The sequence below is a fragment of the Neolamprologus multifasciatus genome, chromosome 22 (genome assembly GCF_963576455.1).
Source record: "Neolamprologus multifasciatus chromosome 22, fNeoMul1.2, whole genome shotgun sequence".
NCBI classification, from domain to species: domain Eukaryota; kingdom Metazoa; phylum Chordata; class Actinopteri; order Cichliformes; family Cichlidae; genus Neolamprologus; species Neolamprologus multifasciatus.
The window spans coordinates 10,975,433-10,995,368 of record NC_140459.1 but is presented as its reverse complement, the minus strand read 5'-3'; the positions used below and the strand labels follow the sequence as shown (position 1 = coordinate 10,995,368).

At 40.4% G+C, this 19,936-nt stretch overlaps 1 protein-coding gene and 1 long non-coding RNA gene across 2 annotated transcripts in view; both read right to left on the bottom strand.

Annotated features, from left to right (window-relative positions):
• Window positions 1-19,936, bottom strand: part of epha10 (EPH receptor A10) — a 164,755-nt gene that overhangs the window by 39,647 nt on the left and 105,172 nt on the right. The window contains exons 4-5 of the mRNA XM_085149826.1: window positions 16,812-16,967; window positions 11,278-11,607 (exon numbers count right to left, since the gene is read on the bottom strand). Of these exons, the coding sequence (XP_085005952.1) occupies window positions 11,278-11,607; window positions 16,812-16,967 (486 nt within the window). The remainder of the gene's footprint in view (window positions 1-11,277; window positions 11,608-16,811; window positions 16,968-19,936) is intronic.
• The window catches only part of LOC146492976 (uncharacterized), a 52,275-nt gene continuing 49,312 nt past the window's right edge, over window positions 16,974-19,936 (bottom strand). The window contains exons 3-4 of the long non-coding RNA XR_014872146.1: window positions 18,681-19,936; window positions 16,974-18,478 (exon numbers count right to left, since the gene is read on the bottom strand). The exon at window positions 18,681-19,936 is cut by the window's right edge and continues 42,328 nt beyond it. This is a non-coding gene — a long non-coding RNA (uncharacterized LOC146492976). The remainder of the gene's footprint in view (window positions 18,479-18,680) is intronic.

The following is a 19,936-nucleotide window of genomic DNA, read 5'->3' as shown; positions in this document are numbered from 1 at the left end:
ACATGGATTGTGCTTGTGGCTCACATACAATTGGCAAGAACACAACCGATTTATATTTTACAAAATATTTAGAGTAATTGTAATTTTTTTTTTTAAATAATGTGTGTTTTTCTTTAGATGACGAATGAAATAACTAATGATGATTTTAAAAGAAATGTAGTTTGCAAATATTTATTTATTTATGATTGCTTCTTAAGGTCAATCGATCTTGGGATCACCAGAGACTCCAGTTGTTAGTCCATGTATGTTAAATATGTTGGCGCTGAAACTAAACTCTTAAATCAATATATGTAAAGTGGAGGTTCTGACCCTGGTATCATTATTTAAATTCAAAAACTGTTGAATTTAAAATACTGTTTACACTACTATAAACAGGAACATGACATGGTATCTTAGATTTGTTTCTTGGTTTGGTCTCTGATTTGCCAAATACCAGCAGAGCAGTTAACCTCCTAAGACCCGAACTCTTCCGCTGCATGAATTCTTAATTTCTCTTTGCTGTTTGGGCTGATTGGGACCTGATGAATGTAAAAACAAAGAATTACCTGATTTTTGTTTCTGATAAAAATGAGATTCAAATATGAGAACATTCGTTTAAAATTTCGATAGAACAGTGGCAGCATAATGTCCTTGTAAGTGGATATCAGGCACTTGTAGAGCAAAATTTAGTATTTTAGTCTAGACAACCCAAAATGTGATATCCACATATGTGGACGGCAGGTCCTAGAAGGCTGTGTTTTACATTGTATGTACAGTTAAATGATTCTCACAAGTAAATCTTTTTTATTAGGATGGACTTAATACGTTGTATCAAATGATCTTTCAGGATTTTGCTCCTTAGAGGAGTTAAATACAGAAGTGCAGGAAGCGATAACTTACTTTTAGAATTGTGTGGGGTTAAAGAACTGAAAAGACTTTAACAAAAACCCAGGTTCTCATAAGTTCATCTTCAGATCCACTCAATAGCCACTGCTTTCATTGCCGAGACTCTGGAGGTTACATGGCAGCTCTGTCCTCGCTGTGGCAAGTAGATGTGTGAATAGACTTTGGCAAGAAATGGCACCCGCTGCTGTAGGCTCTTGCATCCAGGTGTACCGAGGCAGCTGAGGTGCAACTGGCATCTCCTTTTTGTTATCAAAGGAGACAGGCGGAGGAGCTTCTCTCCCCAGGGGGGACAGCACAAACAGGGCCGAACATCTCGCAGTCATTCTTACTTTTTACTTCTTCCTCACATCTGTGGATCCTCTCCCTGGGAATTCTCTCTTGCAGTCTCTCCATCTCCTTATCTCCTTTTCCCCAACACAGCCTTGTCTCCGTCTTTGTTCTTAGGGGAATCTGTTGTTCCCTCCAGGTTTGTGCCTCCGCTGAGATGGCATCCATTTTCAGAAGGTGATTTCATTGTTCTACTTCTCACTAACGTGTGCTACCCCATGTGTCAACGCATATTAAAGACAGCGAATGATTGCATGCGAATCTATAATGAAAAGATATGTACAATGGTAGAAAATGTGTAAAAGTTGTAGACAGGAGTGATTGAGAGAGCCGTATCTGTCACGCATGCGCTCGGTAAAAGGGTCAAGAGGAAGCAACAGTGATGATCCCTCTGGGCATAGCACCACTTACGTCTGCCTGGAGTTAAAGGGATAGTGCAACAATGAGCCTGACAGCAGAGGACTGGGAAGCAAGCGCCACTCTCTGGGATGGAAAAATGGAGCCAACACATAAGTGCCAAAAGCTCCTGTTTCTTAAATGGCCTTTTGAGCTTGGCTTCAAAAGCAAATCAGTCCCTGTAGACCAGTATGTTAAAAAGCCCAACTTTACAGGAAAAATAAACATGTTTACATGTCTGGTCTCCTGCAACTTGTCTCCTGGCTCACCAATCACTGCCTAATTTGTTTTATTTGCCACTTGGACACCTAATCCCAAATTGCAAATACAATTATTCTGCCCAGTGCATCATAAGAGTGAAGAAGAGCAAGTGTGGAACAGGAGAAAAGGAAAGATGAAGATTAATAGTAAGACCCTGCTTCAGAGCAGGGTGAGGAGATGCAGTCAGACACAGCTATTATCTGCAGTGTTTTTTATTCATATCTGTACAGGAAGAAAAGAGAAGCAGAGGTGTTTGGAGGGAATGAGTCTTGTCTAGGTGTAACGCACACACACAGACACACAAACCCGGCTGTGAGTGGGAGGAATGATGCAGGGAAGGCACCTGGATGAAGCACATTTTCATCTCAGCTACTAAATTATACGTTGCAAGGACACAAATCCACACACCTTGGTGAATAGGTGTGTGGATTTGTGTCTAAATTTGTGTCTATGTAGGAGACCAGAATTTGTGTGCGCAACACGGGAGAGAGTCTTAGGGCTGGCCTGATTGAATGTGTCAGTCAGTAGGTGGTTGGGTGAGAGACAGACCAGAAGAGCGAGCGAGACACAGAGGCTTTTTTGCATGACATATTCAAAAAGGCTCGATCAACATAATCCAGCTGTGCCAAAACACCATGCCCTGAAAATAGGCTACCAATAAACTGGTGATTTTTTTTTTCCTGCGCATACATGTGATCAAATCTGGAAAAGAAAACACCCTTAACCTGTTTACATTGCCTTTGCATAGCGTACAAATCTGGCATGAGACGCCCTCTCCAGGGGAGAGAGGCTGGGGCCAACTTCTTTAAACTGCTTTTGACAGCTGCACACTGACTGATTCTGAACACTCTCCGGGCCCAGCATGCTTTAGCCTAAAGGCTGAGGCATGGTCTGATCATGACACGTCCGTTAAGCCAGACAGCCTCTGCCCGAAGCCTCCACCAAATAAAAAACACAGGCCGCGCACAAACCCTCGCAAAAACACAAACATACAGATAGAGTGGCTGACCCAAGTCTGCTGCAGGAGGTTGGCTAAGAAGGTAAATAAAGCTCTATCTGCCTTGGCAGACTTGAATAAAGGGGCAATGCATATACACAAACAAACGCTGCATCTTTACAGCCTCCATCCTTTAGCATGACACAGCAATCCGAGCATAGTCTAACTTGTTTGATGACAGGATCTGATTTGGAGTGTGATGATATTAGGATCTTTTGGATCTTCTTAAATGTAAAAATAACAGATGATGTACTACAGGTTGTTATAGAAGGTTGTTGTAAGCAGCATTTTTCTATTGTAGTTCGTCTGGGAGCCAGTTTTAACTGGACAGCGGGGGAGAAAAAACTAGAATGACACAAACTTGCATCGACAAATGAATACAGATATTTTGAAAGTGTGCTTAAGTGCACTTGACTAAGAGCTGATATTACTTGAGGGATGTGAGACAGACAGCAGCTATAATATAACCTATAATAAAGAGTAAAACATGAGCTCTTTTAAAGATGTATGACAAAAGCTGCAAAAACACATCCACAGTCTTCCATTTGAAATGTAGTCTTTATTAAGTTAATAGTTTAATTATGATCAAGTGATCGTGGCTGTGGAAGTTTTTCCCCTTCTTTCATCCTGTTTATCCCCCTTCATGAAAAAACAACAACTTCCAAACAAGCATTCACACAAACACAAAACCGTGTCTTGAAAATTAAGGGATGGATTGACATACTAAGCATTTGGCACATTGTTAAACCTCTGCTGGATAAACTGTACTGTAACCCCTCCCCCTGGAATTTTCTGCATGAAATTGTATAAAAAGATGCACGGCGAATGAGAAAAGAGGTGTCTGTGTGCGTGCAATGTTGGTCTGATGAGCTGAACTGTCTGTCACCCACCTACCGCTGTATCAGAGAGGAGTGTACTGTCATTCAGAAAGACAGCTGCATCTCCACACAACTTGCTCTCTCTCTATTTCGCACAGCAGGACGCAGCCGCCTTCCCCTCCCCTCCAGCGACTAACCCCACAAGAAACCCAGACGGCGTGCACACACACAAACGCCGCCACGCTCTCCACAGAGGCACGATAAAGACGTCACAGAGTATTAGAGAAAGTGAGACATGAAAAGCATTTTGGAAGTTTGAACTTTTCTCTCTAGTCTGCTTGCAACCTTAAGCGTTTTCACCCGTCTACCCTCTCCCGGCAGGGGTTTCGACAAAAGATGTGCATCAAAGATAGGCTTCATGATAATATGATTATGAGGAATACGCTGTGTCTTCATGTCATCAGCTATCTCCGAGCTTTGCTTTCATTCCTACGCATTCCTCTACAATTCCCTGAACAACAAGGAACAGCCTGTAAATCCACATACAGAGTACACACACTGAACACTGAGAGTGCCTCTTCATAGACTCCAATTATAAGCCAAGAGGTAGGCAATTAAAATTCCCATCACAGGGTGACAAAGCGTCTTAAGTGGCTGGGCTATAGTCCTGAAAAGTAGCTTGATGACTCTATTCATTTGGTGCCTGCTGAAGCCTCACCTTCCCATCACTTCTAATTAAGGAGGCAGAAAGGATCCAAATGCCTTCATGCAAAGGGCTGAAGGGGGGAAAAGGCTGAGAAGTGTGAAAGTGAAAAAATAAAAACGGCAATTGGAAACTAAATGACAAAGAAACAATGTTTCATACCTTGGTATTTGAAGTGTCTCTTTCGTTCACTGAGTGAATGGAAAAAACAATATTCAACACCCCCCCCCCTCCCCTTATAATGCAAGAAAAGTCTGATCCCAAGTTAATTCAGACTTAAACTTTAGTTCAAATCTTCAAATGCAAACATGAGTACCATAGTTTTTTAAGGTACCCATTTGATTCAGAGAATCAGAGACAACCCCACCTTCAATTAGCTTCCATTCATTTTTTTATCTTTCTGCCATAGTAGGCAATATAAATAAGTACATGCATGTACTGCATGTAACGTTCTTGTACTTCATTTAAAAACATTTTTCTATTTCGTTCTACAACCCTGCTTTAATTTTAAAGGAAAAATATTACATTACTTTATTTCATTTATCTGAAAGTTTGAGTGACTTTTCATTTTAATATTTAATAGTACTTTTGTAATAAGTTACGTCTCCTGTATATTTGGCTTGTACCCCCATAAGCAATATTTGGTTGGGCTCCCTTTTCTCATATTATGATTTTATCAGTTTTTCTTATATACATATATTATGGATATTTTGTGTAGGAATTGCAGCAAATTTGAACTTCTTTCATAAGTATTGCAAGGTCTCCATCACACTTTTTTCAGTTTGTGTTGCCTTCAGTTTTAAACATTTTATTCTACTGCTATGCACCCTGTGCTACTTTACTTGCTTTAAGTCATCTTTCATGCTTTATGCTTCCAAACTTTTATCTCAAAACCATCTCACCCTAACGTTTGTCCACACACAACTTTAAAAATGTATTAAGCAGTTTCGATATGTACGTCTTTAAAAATATGGTTTCAGATCGTTGTTTCTTGTTTTAAGTCTTCTTGCTTTTGCTCTTCACCCCTGCTCCCTTTTCTCCACATCCAGGTGTTCTCCTCACAATGCCACACCGCTCTCTTCTCTATCCCTCTACTTCTATATTCATTCCCCTCTCCTCTCCTCCCTTTATGCATCCATCTCTAAGGCCTATGTATCTCCGCGGGGACCAGCCATCTCAAAGCACGGCCAGTAATCCTCTCAGGATATTGAAATGCCAATCCTTCCTCCCTGACCCGCACCTCCACCCCATCTCTACAGCTACCCTGCATCCCTGTCTTCTTCCCTGCCTTAGCTAAAGGGCTTTGGATGTATCACTGGGGGCCAAGACATTCATCCAGAGACCAGTTGGATCACACACACACACACACACACACACACACACACCATACAACAATTCTGAAGCAAGATATCATCTTTTCTTAAGAAAAGAAATGAAGCATGGACCAATGTACAGAAATTATGTCATGCAAGCACAGCAAAGTATGGCCATAGACGCATGGTCTGGTGCACTCTTTCGCTTATACATGCACCCCTAATCCACCTCGATATGGCGCCCCATGAGCCTTAGGGAAAATTGATCTCCCGTTTACCCAGCTCATGTCCCATCCCCTCCAGTTTCAATCCCCTACTCTTCCTTTTCCCTATTATCCACCCTTGATACGCCATGCAAAACTCCCCTTTCCCCCTGGTGGCCTGGAGAGTCCTGATAAAACCCCCATCTGCATGGGAGGATGTGCATGTGCAAGCATCCAGTTCAACTGCATATTTTCAAAGAATTCAATTTGTATATCGTTTTTTGTAAGGTTTAAAGACCGACAGTGTCTAAACTGCTGTTTCTAATGATTTGCATAAGATTCTGATTTTCCAATGAAAGCGGGCGAGGGTGAGAGAAGCTCGTGTTTGCATTTTAGAGATGAAAATTGTCCCTGGTGTATCTTGCATGTGCGGCTGGGGCGGCGGGTTATCATGGTATAATATCCAGCAGCACTTTCTCTCAGCAGCTCGGTTCAGATTGTGCCCTTAAGTTGTCAGGCTTTCTCCACCCTCAGCTGCCAGTCAAAAAATGCCACCCACTGCTAACAAGCTTACTCTGCACCGAAAAACAAATGTGGCGCAATCAGAAAAGGTGGGAGAAAATAGTCCTAAGAGAGAGAAGCAGAGAGATGGGGGAAAAGAGGGCAGTGGTGATCATGTCAGGACAGGTGATGAAAAAGGAGAAGATAGCGGAAAGAGTGGCAGTGAGTAGGAGAGAAATTACCATCTAAGAATAGTGAGCTTATGGGGAGAGCAGGGAAGGATGTGGGGAGGGAAATGAGGGAGGAAATAGAGGGTAAAAAAAGAAGAGATCAGTTTACAAAGGAAGGGAGGAGGTTAAGAAAAAGAACAAAGTAATAAAGAGATGATGAGGTGGCTAGAGGAAAAAAAAAGGCCAGAGTGTGAGTCTGCTGATATGTGCTAGCTTTGTTCCAAATCCCTACTGCAGTATTTATAAAGGTCAGCGAGTTTTGATATGTAAAGTCTCGGTGGGGAGGTGCACACACAGGTGCGGACACAAAGCTAAGGTCCGTACAGAAATGCTCTTTGCAATTCTGGACCTGACCTGGCTTTACAGAACTTCAGACGATATCCCGCAGATACATAAAAATCAGATGAACAAGAAAATGAAAACCGGACTGATCATGCAGCGACAGTAAGACCAAGTGAACCATTATTGAATTTGTTTGCAGGCTTTGTATGTCAAGTTTTAATATTGTGTCATTTTAATGATCACTTCCGCTTCTATCTGATAAAACTGAGCAGATCTTTTATTGACCTTGAGGTAAACCTCTCCCAGAGGACTTTCAACAGAGGGCAGCTCTCCTAGAAAATGCAGGAATTATTCTGTGGCACATTTCACATACTTTTTTTTTCTTCCAAAGGTCTGTCTGTCTCACACCACACATACAGACAGTATTAAACACCACACACTAAATGTCAGCCGAAATCCTCCCTGTCACAGAAAGTCTTCTAAAACCCCTGCAAAACACTCTCTCCTAACCCTTGTCCAATCCTCCTGGACGACACGGTTAGCCGCACAACTTATACCTTAATACCCCGTAATAACCAGAAATCAGTGCCATGGTAACTGCTGACAAGACAGACAGACAGAGGAGATAAAAGTGAGAAAGGTTTAAAGAAATGTGACAATGAGGGAAAAAATGCTCACCATAGGTTTGTACTGATAGAGTATCCCAAACCCTGGAATTCGGGATTTTACGCAGGAAGCTGAAGAAGGCCAAGTTGTCACTTGCTAGTCACGTTCACAGATTTTAGCTGTCTGAGGGATTTTTTTTGGTGGGTGTTGTTTAATTTGAGGGATCAACAGCTCTGCGCTGCTTATAACTTCTTTAACTTTCATTTACTAACCGGTTTGCTTTTCAATAACTGTATAAAAACATGAGCAGATGTTTCCAGCAAACAAACTCAAAGAGACAGTATGCTGCCTCACCGCTATACCTCTTCAAATTAGACTTGTAACCTGTGAGAAAAGTCAACATCTGGCAAATGCGTGCAGATATTTTTCCACAGGATTTGGTGGAACATGGAGAACGACTTCACTTCAGTGACAATAATAATGAGAAAAATATAGGGTTTTTGAGCTCCCGCTTTGTGGGGAATAAATAATTTAAACAACTAGGTGGTACTTGAGCAATTACTCTTATGTCAATGCAGTGGTAGTTTAGGGACCTGATAAAGCTGCCAACTTGGCACCTATAGAGGTTTTCTGGCACTGTATAACTGATAGGAAACTCTAAGCCAGTATTGCCCAACCACTGTGCCACAGCACATATAGGTGTGCCGTGAGAAATGATCAGGTGTGCCGTGGAAGATTATCTGCTTTTATTTTTTTTGTATTTATACGCGACACCTCAAAGGCCGGTCCGTCAAAATATTGTTGGACATAAACCGGTCTGTGGCGCAAAAAAGGTTGGGTTGCTCTAAGCCAGCAGTCCCCAACCCCCGGGCCTCGGACCGGTACCAGTCCGTGAGTCGTTTGGTACCAGGCCGCGAGAGTTGAGGCTCAGGTCTGAAATGTATGGTTTTTTAGGGTTTTTAGCGTTATTTTGTTATTGTTTTTATCGTTAACTCGGTTTTCCTGGGTCTTTTCACGTGTGTTATGAATAAATCTTTTTTTTGGTACCGGTACTAGTTTTATTTTGTTGTATTTATCCGCGAGACCTTAAAGGCCGGTCCGTGAAAATATTGTCGGGCATAAACCGGTCCGTGGCTCAAAAAAGGTTGGGGACCGCTGCTCTAAGCGACTGGTGTGAGTAAGGTGCAGAACAATTACATTCTCTTCCACTAGAGGGCAGTACAACTACCTGCTCTAATGAAATTGGTTGGCAACTGCCAGTAAAACAGAAGAAGACGAAGAAGAAATGACATAATAGTCATGCCGTGAGACGATGCAGCGCGTAATAGCAATAGATAAATCTTTGAAAAGAAAAAGTAGTCAATCTGACCTGGGTCCTAGAGAAAATTCCGACCCAGATTAGGCCCTAGCATGAGTAGTGGTTGGGATAAACCAAATCAACTCCACTATGCCTGGTGAAAAATTATCAATATGCTTTTTGTGACATTTTTGTTTGGTGATGTGCCACGTGATTTTTCTAATGTGAAATATGTTTTGTGGCTCCAACGGTTGGCAAACCCTGATCTAAGATAATCCCAATACATGAAGGTGCGATTATATAGAATCTCGTCCGGGTTGGGGAGGCCCTAAAATCCTGTCAGGCCCCGAGAAAACTGTTTCCAGGAGTGGAACATTAGGACTACAATGTCCACTCTTCTGCCAAGATAACTGGCTCCAAGTGCAGAGTAACAACTTCATGGATGGAGAAATCAGGTAAACACAGACTGAACAATGGATTTAGATTTATAGGGAACCTAAAATGTGATGTCTAGATTGTTCTGTGTCTGCTAGATTTGTTTGCTGAATGAGTCTGAGCCTGTCTGAGCCTTAATGCTGAAGCATAGCTCAACTATAAAGTGAATATGAGAAAACAGTAGAATGCAAGCTCTTTAATGAAGAAGAATTAACTACAACCTTCACTAAATACAAATTTATCCCAAGCTCCCAAATCAAGTAAGTGATGTCAGTGCTTTGTTCTCATACACATAACTGTGCTTCAGCCCATCACTCGTGTTATATACAAGTTTAAGCTGGTCTGAAAAAGAAGATCCTGAGAAACATAAATCTCCTTAAGCTCCTAGGACCTGGCATCCACATATGTGGACATCACATTTTGGGTTGTCTAGACCAAAATACTACATTTTGCACTACAAGGGCCTAATATCCACTTACGAGGACATGACACTGCCACTGTTCTATCGAAATTTTTAACAAATGTCCTCATATGTGGATCTCATTTTTCTCAGAAACAAAATCCCCCAAAATTCATTGTTTTTACATTCATCAGGTCCCAACATGCCCAGATATCAAACAGAATATAAAAATGCATGCCGTGAAAGAGTTTGGGTCTTAGGAGGTTAAATGTGCTCTCTTTTTTATTCTTAGATGCATGCCTCAGTCAAAATCCACACTTTCAATATAACAACTATCCAAAAGTTTAACCCACTTTCCCACGATAAAGTCTTACAGTATATATCCTGAACTTAATACCTGGAAATTCATAGCGAGTCCTGCAGCCTTCACAGATGCTGCACAGCATTCATCATTCAGCCTTTTTCTCTAAGCTAATTTCCAATTAATGGCAAAAGCACACTCTGCTATTCTCACTCTCATTGTTTCTCCATCAGATACTTTGTTGTACAGCACCTTTCATTCCATCTTCCACCTATGTTTCATTTGCATCATTATGTTCATCATTCATATTTCCTTCAGCTTTCGCAAACAAAGATGTCAAACATTTTCAAAGATATGCGCGGCGGTATAACACGCACAGTCATGTGTACGTTTGTTTACAAAAGAATGTTTGTCAGCATTCAAGCCAGAAAGTAGGCTTGTACATCTTTAGTGTGTGTATGCGTGTGTTTTGGTCTTTTCACACTTGAGCTCCTCCAAATAGCGAGTGCTATTGCGGTGCAGGGTGACAAGGCTACTTGGTAAAGTGCTTTTCAAGCCTCTGGCTAATGGCCCGCTGAAAACTTCTGCTGATGAAAATGAGATCTCCTCTACCAATGAGAATTTCTGCCCTGTCTGCAGCAACAGACATGTTGTCAGTGTAAGGGTGTATGATTGAAGTTTGTGCTTTTTTCAAAGAATACACAGAAATTCAAATCACTACAGAATACACATTGCTTCTGAATGTCATGTCAGTAAATCTGCATTTTGCTGTAGGCAAAAGGTCACAGTGGGTTTTACAGAGTACAAAGTGCACATAAATATGATCAGTGTGTATGTCTTTTTTTGTTGTGTGCAGAAGTAAAAGCGGATTGCGGTGATATCATAAAAAATGCATGCGTTATCTCCAAACAAAACATTCAAACTTTTCAAATAGGGGTCAAAAGGATTTTTTAGAGGACTTTCTTATGTCGAAAATATGAATAAAGTAGTAGAATTTGTCTGACCAGATGAAATGATGACATAAAAGTTTTTGTAAAACCACTAAAAATTCAGTCAAAATCAAGTGGAGTTAAAAAGTATTCAAAACTGGAAACGCATGTAGTGCAAGTTTATTTAAAGTTCATCTATTTTTCACGCATAATGTTGCCTGATGTCAGACGTGTCCTTGTTGGTCCCTACTTAGTACAAATGCAATATCTTTTAAAAGGTGCATTCTTTGTCGTTTGTTTTTTTGGTTTCGGAGTGTGCCACGTTTAAGTGCAATTTAAATGTTTTCCATTTACATGTTTGTGTTTGTTTTTGAAGGTTGAAATGGAACTTACCAGGCAGGCTTGTTGACACGTTGACTTGTGTGTAGAACCTCTTGTTGGGCAGCAGCTCTGACACTCCATTCAAGGCTTCTACAGTAAATGTGTAATTGGTGTTGGGAAGAAGATTGACCACAGTCACAGTCCTTTCTGTCAGGCCAACCTGCTGAGGCACAAATCCAACGCTAGCCCCACATGGCTCACACTGCCTCCCGATGCACTTCCGGCATCCCACACTGTAGGTCAAATCCACCCTGCCCCCTGTGTCCGACGGAGCATCCCAGTCCAAGATCAGCGTGGACTGCTTCAGAGTATAGGTCAAGTCTCTGGGAGGGGATGGGGGACCTATGAAAGAAAAAACAAATAAGATAATTATTTAGATTTATTATTTATCCCAGGTCGCTCATGAGCAGTTTGTAAGAAAATACAATGCGTACTCAATTTGAATGAACTGTCATGCAATTTGATATACAACAGTCCAGAGGCTTTATGGTGGGTATAGAAGCATTTATACAAACAATATCATCATAATCAAGCGCTGGTGTTGGAAGGTTACTTTTAAAATGTATTCCACTACAGATTACATGCCCCAAAATGTATTTTGTAACGTATTCCGTTACGTTACTCAAGCAGAGTAACGTATTCTGAATACTTTGGATTACTTAATATATTATCAAGCTTTTTACAACTACATGAATGTACTATTGCAGTGTGATTTATTGCCATTACTGAAAGATACTCGCCATACCAATACCAACAAGATTTTTAAATCTTAATATAAAATGAGTAACAGTAGGGTGGACATTAGGTAAGGCTGCACTTTTTGCAGCGATCTCGTATAGAAAACTATTTTGCGCGTATATAAAACAGGTCCGCGGCTCCGAACCGTAGTAAAGGGACCTCTGGCTAATACGGGCTCGTAGCTGAAAACTAGCTTTACTTTGTCGTCTGGGTCAACTTTGCTAGCGAGAGACAGAGAGAGGCGTTGAAAGGCTGCTCCAACTGAACTTGGAGTGTACAGTCGAGTCTTAATAGCTTACTTAGAACTGGGGCTACATTCTTTAGGGCTATGCCTCTAACACTCTGCCTATTGCCTTCATATTAAATAATATTTTGAATAATAATTTTAAATTTAAAAAAACATTTAAAAAATAAGTTATTTCTTTTAATGTTAACAAGCAGGTAATTTGATTTTAATAATGTGATATGACCCATTTTACATAAATAGGTGAGGGAAAATCTGAGGGACTTGTTGTGAAATAATAGTGTATGTAGCATTATTATTATACTTTGACAGTTTGAAAATATATTTTAAGAAGATGTATTGGACTGAGACGGAGGAGGGATTATTGTTCATATAGGAAGGAAAATATTTGGGGTAAGGAGTAGAATAACATTCCCTTTTGTCTGAAAGATTAGCGTTTTTTTCCATTATGTACTGGTGTCATCTGCTGTGTGGAACAGACCCTCCATTTACTCTTAGTAAATAAAGATGACTTGCCATGGAAAGTGTTTTATCTCTCCCGGAACACGAGTCTGATTTTATATGAGGGGCAGTGATGTGAGCTGCCTATTGAAAGGCTTGTGTGTGTCAAAAGTTCAGCATTATACAGTACATGACAGAGGTAACAAAAAACTGTGTAAACATGTCATTTAAAGCTAAACCACTTCTAAATGAAACCTGCAACAGCTAAAAAATAAAATATACGATCCAGTAGAAGGCTGTAAAAAGCCAGACCAGAGGACTCCATCCTATCACTAAGTCAGCATTCAGTGTCTTTTGGTTCATATCCTCTTCTCACTGAAAGTACAGGTCCATTAAAGGTCATGAATTTTACATACATCCTTGTATGTGTGTGCATGTGCGTGTAATGAAGAAGTGAAGGTTTGCTGCACTGTGCGTGCCATCAAACACGTCACACACCACAGCTGCGTCCCGCTTCCAAACACACGTGGTGCCCGGGGTTACATAAGCCCAGAAAACATTCACATTATGAACACACACACACACACACACACACACACACACACACACACACACACACACACACACACACACACACACACAGTAGATGCAGACACAGCTGGGCCTCTTTCTCACATCTCTGTCCACTTTCATGCTTTCTTAGCCTTGCAGTGCCTCACTCTCTTAAGGTTTCTCTTTTCTTTCCGTCTTACATTGCGAGTGCCTCTTGTTAAAACGTCACCTCCACAACTCTTTCCCACTCTTTTACTCTCAACCTGTCCCAACCTTCTAACTCCCTTTTCCCTATAGCCCATCCACATCACTATTCAACTCAATCTCTACTCCTCCAAAAATATGATACAATACAGAAAATCTTGCATTTCCCCTTAAACCATTGTCATTAAACTGCAAGTGTTATCTTTATATGCTACCCCCTCTCAGTTAATCTCATCAAATGAGATCAGGGACATCTATGCCAGAGATAACATAGTCTGCCAGGCATGAGAGTATTTTTGCACCAACAAGGTGATTCCCAAAGCACTTTTAGTTGAAAACGTGACATATCTCAGCATGCTATATAGCACATTCTTGAAAAATGTGAGAAAACTGGACAAATGGAGGACAAAAAGAAGTGACAGACCTATCCACATCAGATCTAAAAGCCATGTCCCCAAGAAATAGGAAAAAAATCCAACAGAGACCTGACACGCAACCTGAGAGTTACATCAGGCTCTTTAGTTGATCTGTCTAGTGTTCACTAAAGCCTCATCGGGATTGTTATAAGTGGAAATGTGGATGTCAAGAACCAATTCTTAAAGAAGGGAAACAGGACAAAAAGGCTGGCGTATAGAAACACACAGTGGAACACTGGAAGTCATGGATTGGCCACTCTGAAACACTAACCTCAACATTGTTGAAGCAGTGTGGGATCATCTTGGCATGTTGAAGAATAAAGGTAGTGATACCAACTATTAACTTCAAAGCTCATTAGAACTCTGTTTTTGCCAGATATACTCTGTTTCTATTCAATCAATCAATCAATAAACATCAATAAATCACTGCACCCATTTCATATTTTAACTAGCAAAATATAAAGAAATGAGGAGTAGCTCAAGACTTTTGCATAACACTGCACATTTATGGTAAACAAGTTTAGTTTTTTATGTTTTCAGAGAAAATTGAAATTGTGCAGTCTTCAAAATCAGAAATAATTATTATGCAGCAACATCATTTTGCAGTTATTCTCAAACAACGATTTTGCTGATTTATTTGCAGAAACATCTGATGACAAATGGTATGCATCTCGTCTCCAGTTTTTTTTTTTTCCTCCAAATAGTTATTGTGTTACGACTGGAGCTGTTAGCAGAAGTTCTCCTCTGGCAAAACTTACAAGAATTTAGAGACTAATTTTAATTAACTATTTCTAAAGTTCTACTTTTCATCTCCATAGCTGCCAAGGGAAATGCAGCAGTGTGCTCTAATGGAAAAAACTCAATCGTCACCATTAACAATGGCAGTCAGTTGAGTCAGTAACAGATGAAGCTTAATCTTATAATTAAAGCTCTGTGCTCCTTCAACTTTTTCAAAAATGAATTCTTAAAGCAACTATGAGGTGCACAGTCTCTGGTAAACACATTAGGGTCGTGATACTACACTGGCATTAAAAAGGGAGAAGAATAAAATCAGTTGTTCTTTAATCACTGGCGTAATAATGCGCACATATCAAACACTTCATCTTTGAAAATCAGAATTTTTTCTCTTACTCATATGAGGCTAGATTCATCAAACTCTTTCTCTAAATGTACAGTGTGGTGGATTAGTAGAATCCGGGGATTATCATAATTACAGAATCTATAGTGTAATTAATGTGGTCATTAGGCTGCTATGAATATTATCACACAGGATCAGTGAGCTCAGCAATCAATATTATAATTAAACCCCTCCACTGCACTTACCATTAAAGCTAGCATGACCACACACTTTCATTCATGTGTGTACGCACCAACGCACAAGTCAATGTGAATACATATATAAACACACATGCACTAACTTAGAGACCCTATGGATTTATGTCCTGAATACTTTCAGGATATATACCCTATTATTCCTCCATCTAATTACTAAGCTAATCACAGCAGAATTAAGATAATCAATAGGCTGTTTTCCATGCTGAAATCAATAGGGCCAACCTGTACGGCTCTGTTTGGCCTCATAGTGAAGAAGTATCAGTACGGGAGAAGGACCGAGAAAGGGTCAGAAAAAGTAAAAGGTGAGGAATGAACAAATAATGTGTGGCGAAAAGGGATGAGGATATAGAGTGTCGCTCGAGGATAGAGGGATGAGATTTTGGTTTGACAGAGAGAAGAAAAATGGGATGATAACACGCATGGATGGAACAGATGAAAGGATAAAGAGTAAGGAAAATGCGAGGAGGCGGTGGCTAAAAAGAAGAGTGATGAGTGGTCAAGTTAAGAAGACAGAGAGATGGGAATGGAAGAAGGTGTCGAGGCATCAAAAAGGAGGGGGTAGAAAAAGAAGGGGGGGAGGGGGGTCCAGCGGAAATGTAGATAATGGAAGTATAGCAGAAAATGGATCTGTAATGTCAGGAGAAAAGGTTGAAGAATATGGAGAGAATGCAAAAGGTTAAGCAAAGAGATGGCAAAATGGGGTGATGGGTTTTTTGAAAGATGGATGGGAGATAAAAAAGGGATCAATGTTAAGAGGCAAAGAAAATGGCGAAGAGGCGCTTTCATATATAGCTTTGGATACTAATAGATAAAGGTTGGAAGTGGTTACATTTACAGAAAACCCTCAAACATACTATGATACAGACGTCCCAGAGGAAAAGTCTTCCTTAGAAAATTAACTTTAAATACTATGTCAAACAAAGACTGGATTTATTCTTTATTCCAGATCAAAGAGGAATTGTCCAACGAGGCGACCGATGTTATTAACCAGTTATAGACCAAGATATTTGCTTATGTATTCTCATCCTTTAAGCTTGCAGTTATACAAACACTTCACAACGTTTTCATCAAGGCATGCATCCTGTGTTGTGAGAGACTTACTTCTAGCCAACAATCTGGGATAGGTTACAAAAACATGGAATGCAATACAAAGAAGGGTATATGGTGAAGGAGAGGTGAAGGGTGCAAGGAATGAGACATGGAGATGGGGTTGATGAGGACAAGATGATGAAACATGACTTGAGGGGGGAGGAGGCAGGTCAGACCAAGAGGTAATAGCATGAAAACAGGAAAGGTGGATGAAAGGGTACGGGGTGAAGGACAGGTTGTTTTAAGACATAAAGAAAATGGATCTTTATTGTTAAAATGGATAAATGGCAATTGCAGCTATATGAAAAGCTGAATGGGAGGTTGAGATATTGATTGGCTTACAGAGATAAAAATCTATACTTTATGCAAAATTTCAATATCATATCTTATATGAGTTATATGGTGCGACTGGAACTAGTATATAAGCATAATTGTATATATATATATATATATATATATATATAGTATATATGTATAATTTAAGAAGATATAGACATAAATAAATGCAAGTATATTATTATTATTACGTGTGCATGGCGCTGAGGGATTGTCCAAAGGAGTCCTGAAGTGATCCTCCTCACACAAGCACACCATGGATCCTTCGTCTTCTGCGACGCTGTTGGCTGGGCAGGGGAAACACTCCTGCTGTCTGGACGACATCTTGTAAGAGCCAGGTGGACACGCTGGAAAAGAAAAGCAGTTTGTTAGATATGTCCAAATTACGTGATATATCACATTACATACATTTTAAAAAAATATATGTAATATCCTTTTGGGAAATGAACACATGAAACACATATTGCTATATCAAGGAACTGCACGTTCACAAGATAATTCTGCAGATATGCTAACAGTTTAGAGCCTTTTTTAAATCACATAAGCGCCTCTATTTCACTAAGCACGTTAAAGCCTTTGGAAAAAAACGAGAGGGAAAATTAAAAATGAGTGTAGAAAAATGAGAAAAGCCAGTGAGACCTCAGTGAAGTATAGATGAGATAAAAGATAGGATTAGAGCAGAAAAGTAGAGGAGACTTTGGCTAAATCCATCTGACAAACACAATTTTCACATTACATGTGATCAGTGGACATGTGCAAATGGCATCAAAGTCTGCTACTCGAATGAACCAGCTATGCAAATGTAAGAAAACCAATGGATCGTGCAGGCACAAAGCTCCGAAGCCCAAAATCTTTTATTTCATTGTGCTTTTCCTCCCCTTGTTTCGCGTTATTTGGAAGTTATCCCAGAGCATGCATGAACCAAAATACAAAAGGTGAGAACGTGGACAAAGGTGATAAGTACTCATGACCTTACATGTGTAAGAGTACACACCATGTAACAGAAGCTTATCAGTGCAAGTGTGACAATGGGCGTGCATAAACACACACACTCAAACTCACTGAGAACAGCTTATTTTACACTCTCCCTGTATGCAGTTTCATTTTCCACTTGCCGTGCTTTTGTAGCAGGTGATAATGGGTGTGAAATCAGGCAGCCAGCTACCGCTCCACGCTCTGGTCTCCTCTCTTCTGAGACTGTATTCTAAACAGCGGGTCTACATTTACAGCTCTAGTGAGCTTTCTACCTCTCTCTCCCAGTCTTCTGCTCGTTTTCCATTCTCCTGACACTTTATTCTTTCTAATTCCTTTCATACCTTTCTTTGTCCTTCTCATTTTTTATTTCATCATCGTCAGTCTTGTTAGGTTCCAACTTTGGAGGCATGTTCATTTTCACCCAGAGTGAGAAACTAGTGATTGACATAACCAGTTAGTGTACATTAAATTAGTTTACAGATGGTAGATACTGGTTTTGAGAATATTTATGGACAAACTACTTGGTAACAAAGGCCTTAGCCATGCAAGTCTAGGGACTGGTTGTTAACCCCCTGGCAACCCTCCAGTTGCTAGGGAAAAATGTGAATTCCACACCCAGATCACAAGTGGTTGCTAGGTGTTTATCTCCAGGTGAAATCGCCTATAAAGAGGCTCCTTGTAATTGCTTTGGTCACTAGCAGTTTGCTGTGGTCGCCTGCAGTTTGCATGGTACAAGTTTACTCGTATAGAAATAATCACCATTTACTCTTCGAGCTGTAGTGAAACTTGAAAAAGTGCGAGATAACCCAGGAATGGAGAATGTTAGCTTTAACGTGAAAGTTGTGTTTGGAGAGTAAACGGCAAGTCTTTGCTTTGTTGGCATCTTCCATGCAAACTCAGGCTTCTTTGCAACCAGTTTCACACTAGTGGCTGCCAGCAATGTCGTCAACCACTCATCAACCAGCTGCAGAAAGTGAATAGGGAGCTTTAGCAATCAGTTTCAGAAGAATTACCAGCAACCTGTACCAGCTACTTGCAGCTAGTCTGGGAATATACATTTTACCCTCAGAACCAGTGGTTGCCACATGGTAGCTGACAAGCTTCTACACCTGTGTCATCGAGGCCTACATTTTAAATCAAAAGAAGCTATATTGTAACATGAAAATTATGACTCAAAATTATTTATATGACTCAAAATAAGACACAGTTGCTTTACTTACCCTGATACTACACACTTTTAAATACACAAATTTAAAAAAAGGGGGAAACCAACTACCAACAGAAATATTTGAAGCTAACGATACGCTGGCAAGGGTTAGCAAGTCATAATAGTCCATGTGGTACATGGTAAATGGACTGGTACTTATATAGTGCTCTTCTACTCGAACTGAGCACTCTACTACAAGCCTCATTCAGTAAATCATACACACATTTTTTCCAAATCAAAGCACCTTGTCTAACATCGACACACTCACACTTTAATGCATTTATCACTGGCTGCTTGGGATTCTTCATAAAGGACACTTTGACATGCAGAAAGGAGAAACTGGTGATCAAGCCACTATCCTTCCAACCCACTTAACCTCCTGAGCCACAGCTGCCCCGGCCCTGAATTTCCAAGAAAAATTCTTAAAAATTAAAAGATGTTCAACTCACATTCTTGGGTATGTTTACTTGAAGAGCTTGAATAGGAATTAAGAGATATCATGAGCCCCTGGAACCATGTTATCAACTGTGATTTAAGGCAACAGTGCCCTGTCTGAATTATGTGATAAAATTTATGGGATTTATGGGAAATTACAGTTAAGAAGACAGCACTTTTCACACCTGCAGTATTGTGTCACATAGTCAGTAATGGTGATATATTTGTATGTGACACAGGCAAGTTGAACACAAAAGCCTTCCCCTGGCACAGACCAGTCTGAGAGTGTGCACGTGCCTGTATACCTTTGTGTATGCATGTGTGTATTACAGCCCTCTGTGTGGCATGTTCGAGGCTGCAAGAACCTCGTAATCGACTTTCTAATGTCTGTCATTACACAGAAAAAAGCCTCTCGCTTTCAGCTCAAAGCACAGCCAAGCATGGGGACATAACAGAAACACACATACACCCTGTCAAGCAGCACTGAAGTAGACTCCCTTTGTTCCTGACTGTGCTGCCACTATCCTTCCCTTCGCCACAGCAAGAACATCAAGTGTGAATAGCACCTAAATCAAGGCAAAATTATGCATAGATCTATGAGGACAGAAATTGGTTTTGCATTTTCTACCTATCATGCTTAAAAGCAGGCTAGACATATGGCTGGCTGCAGTTCTGACTTATCTCTTCAATTCAGCATGG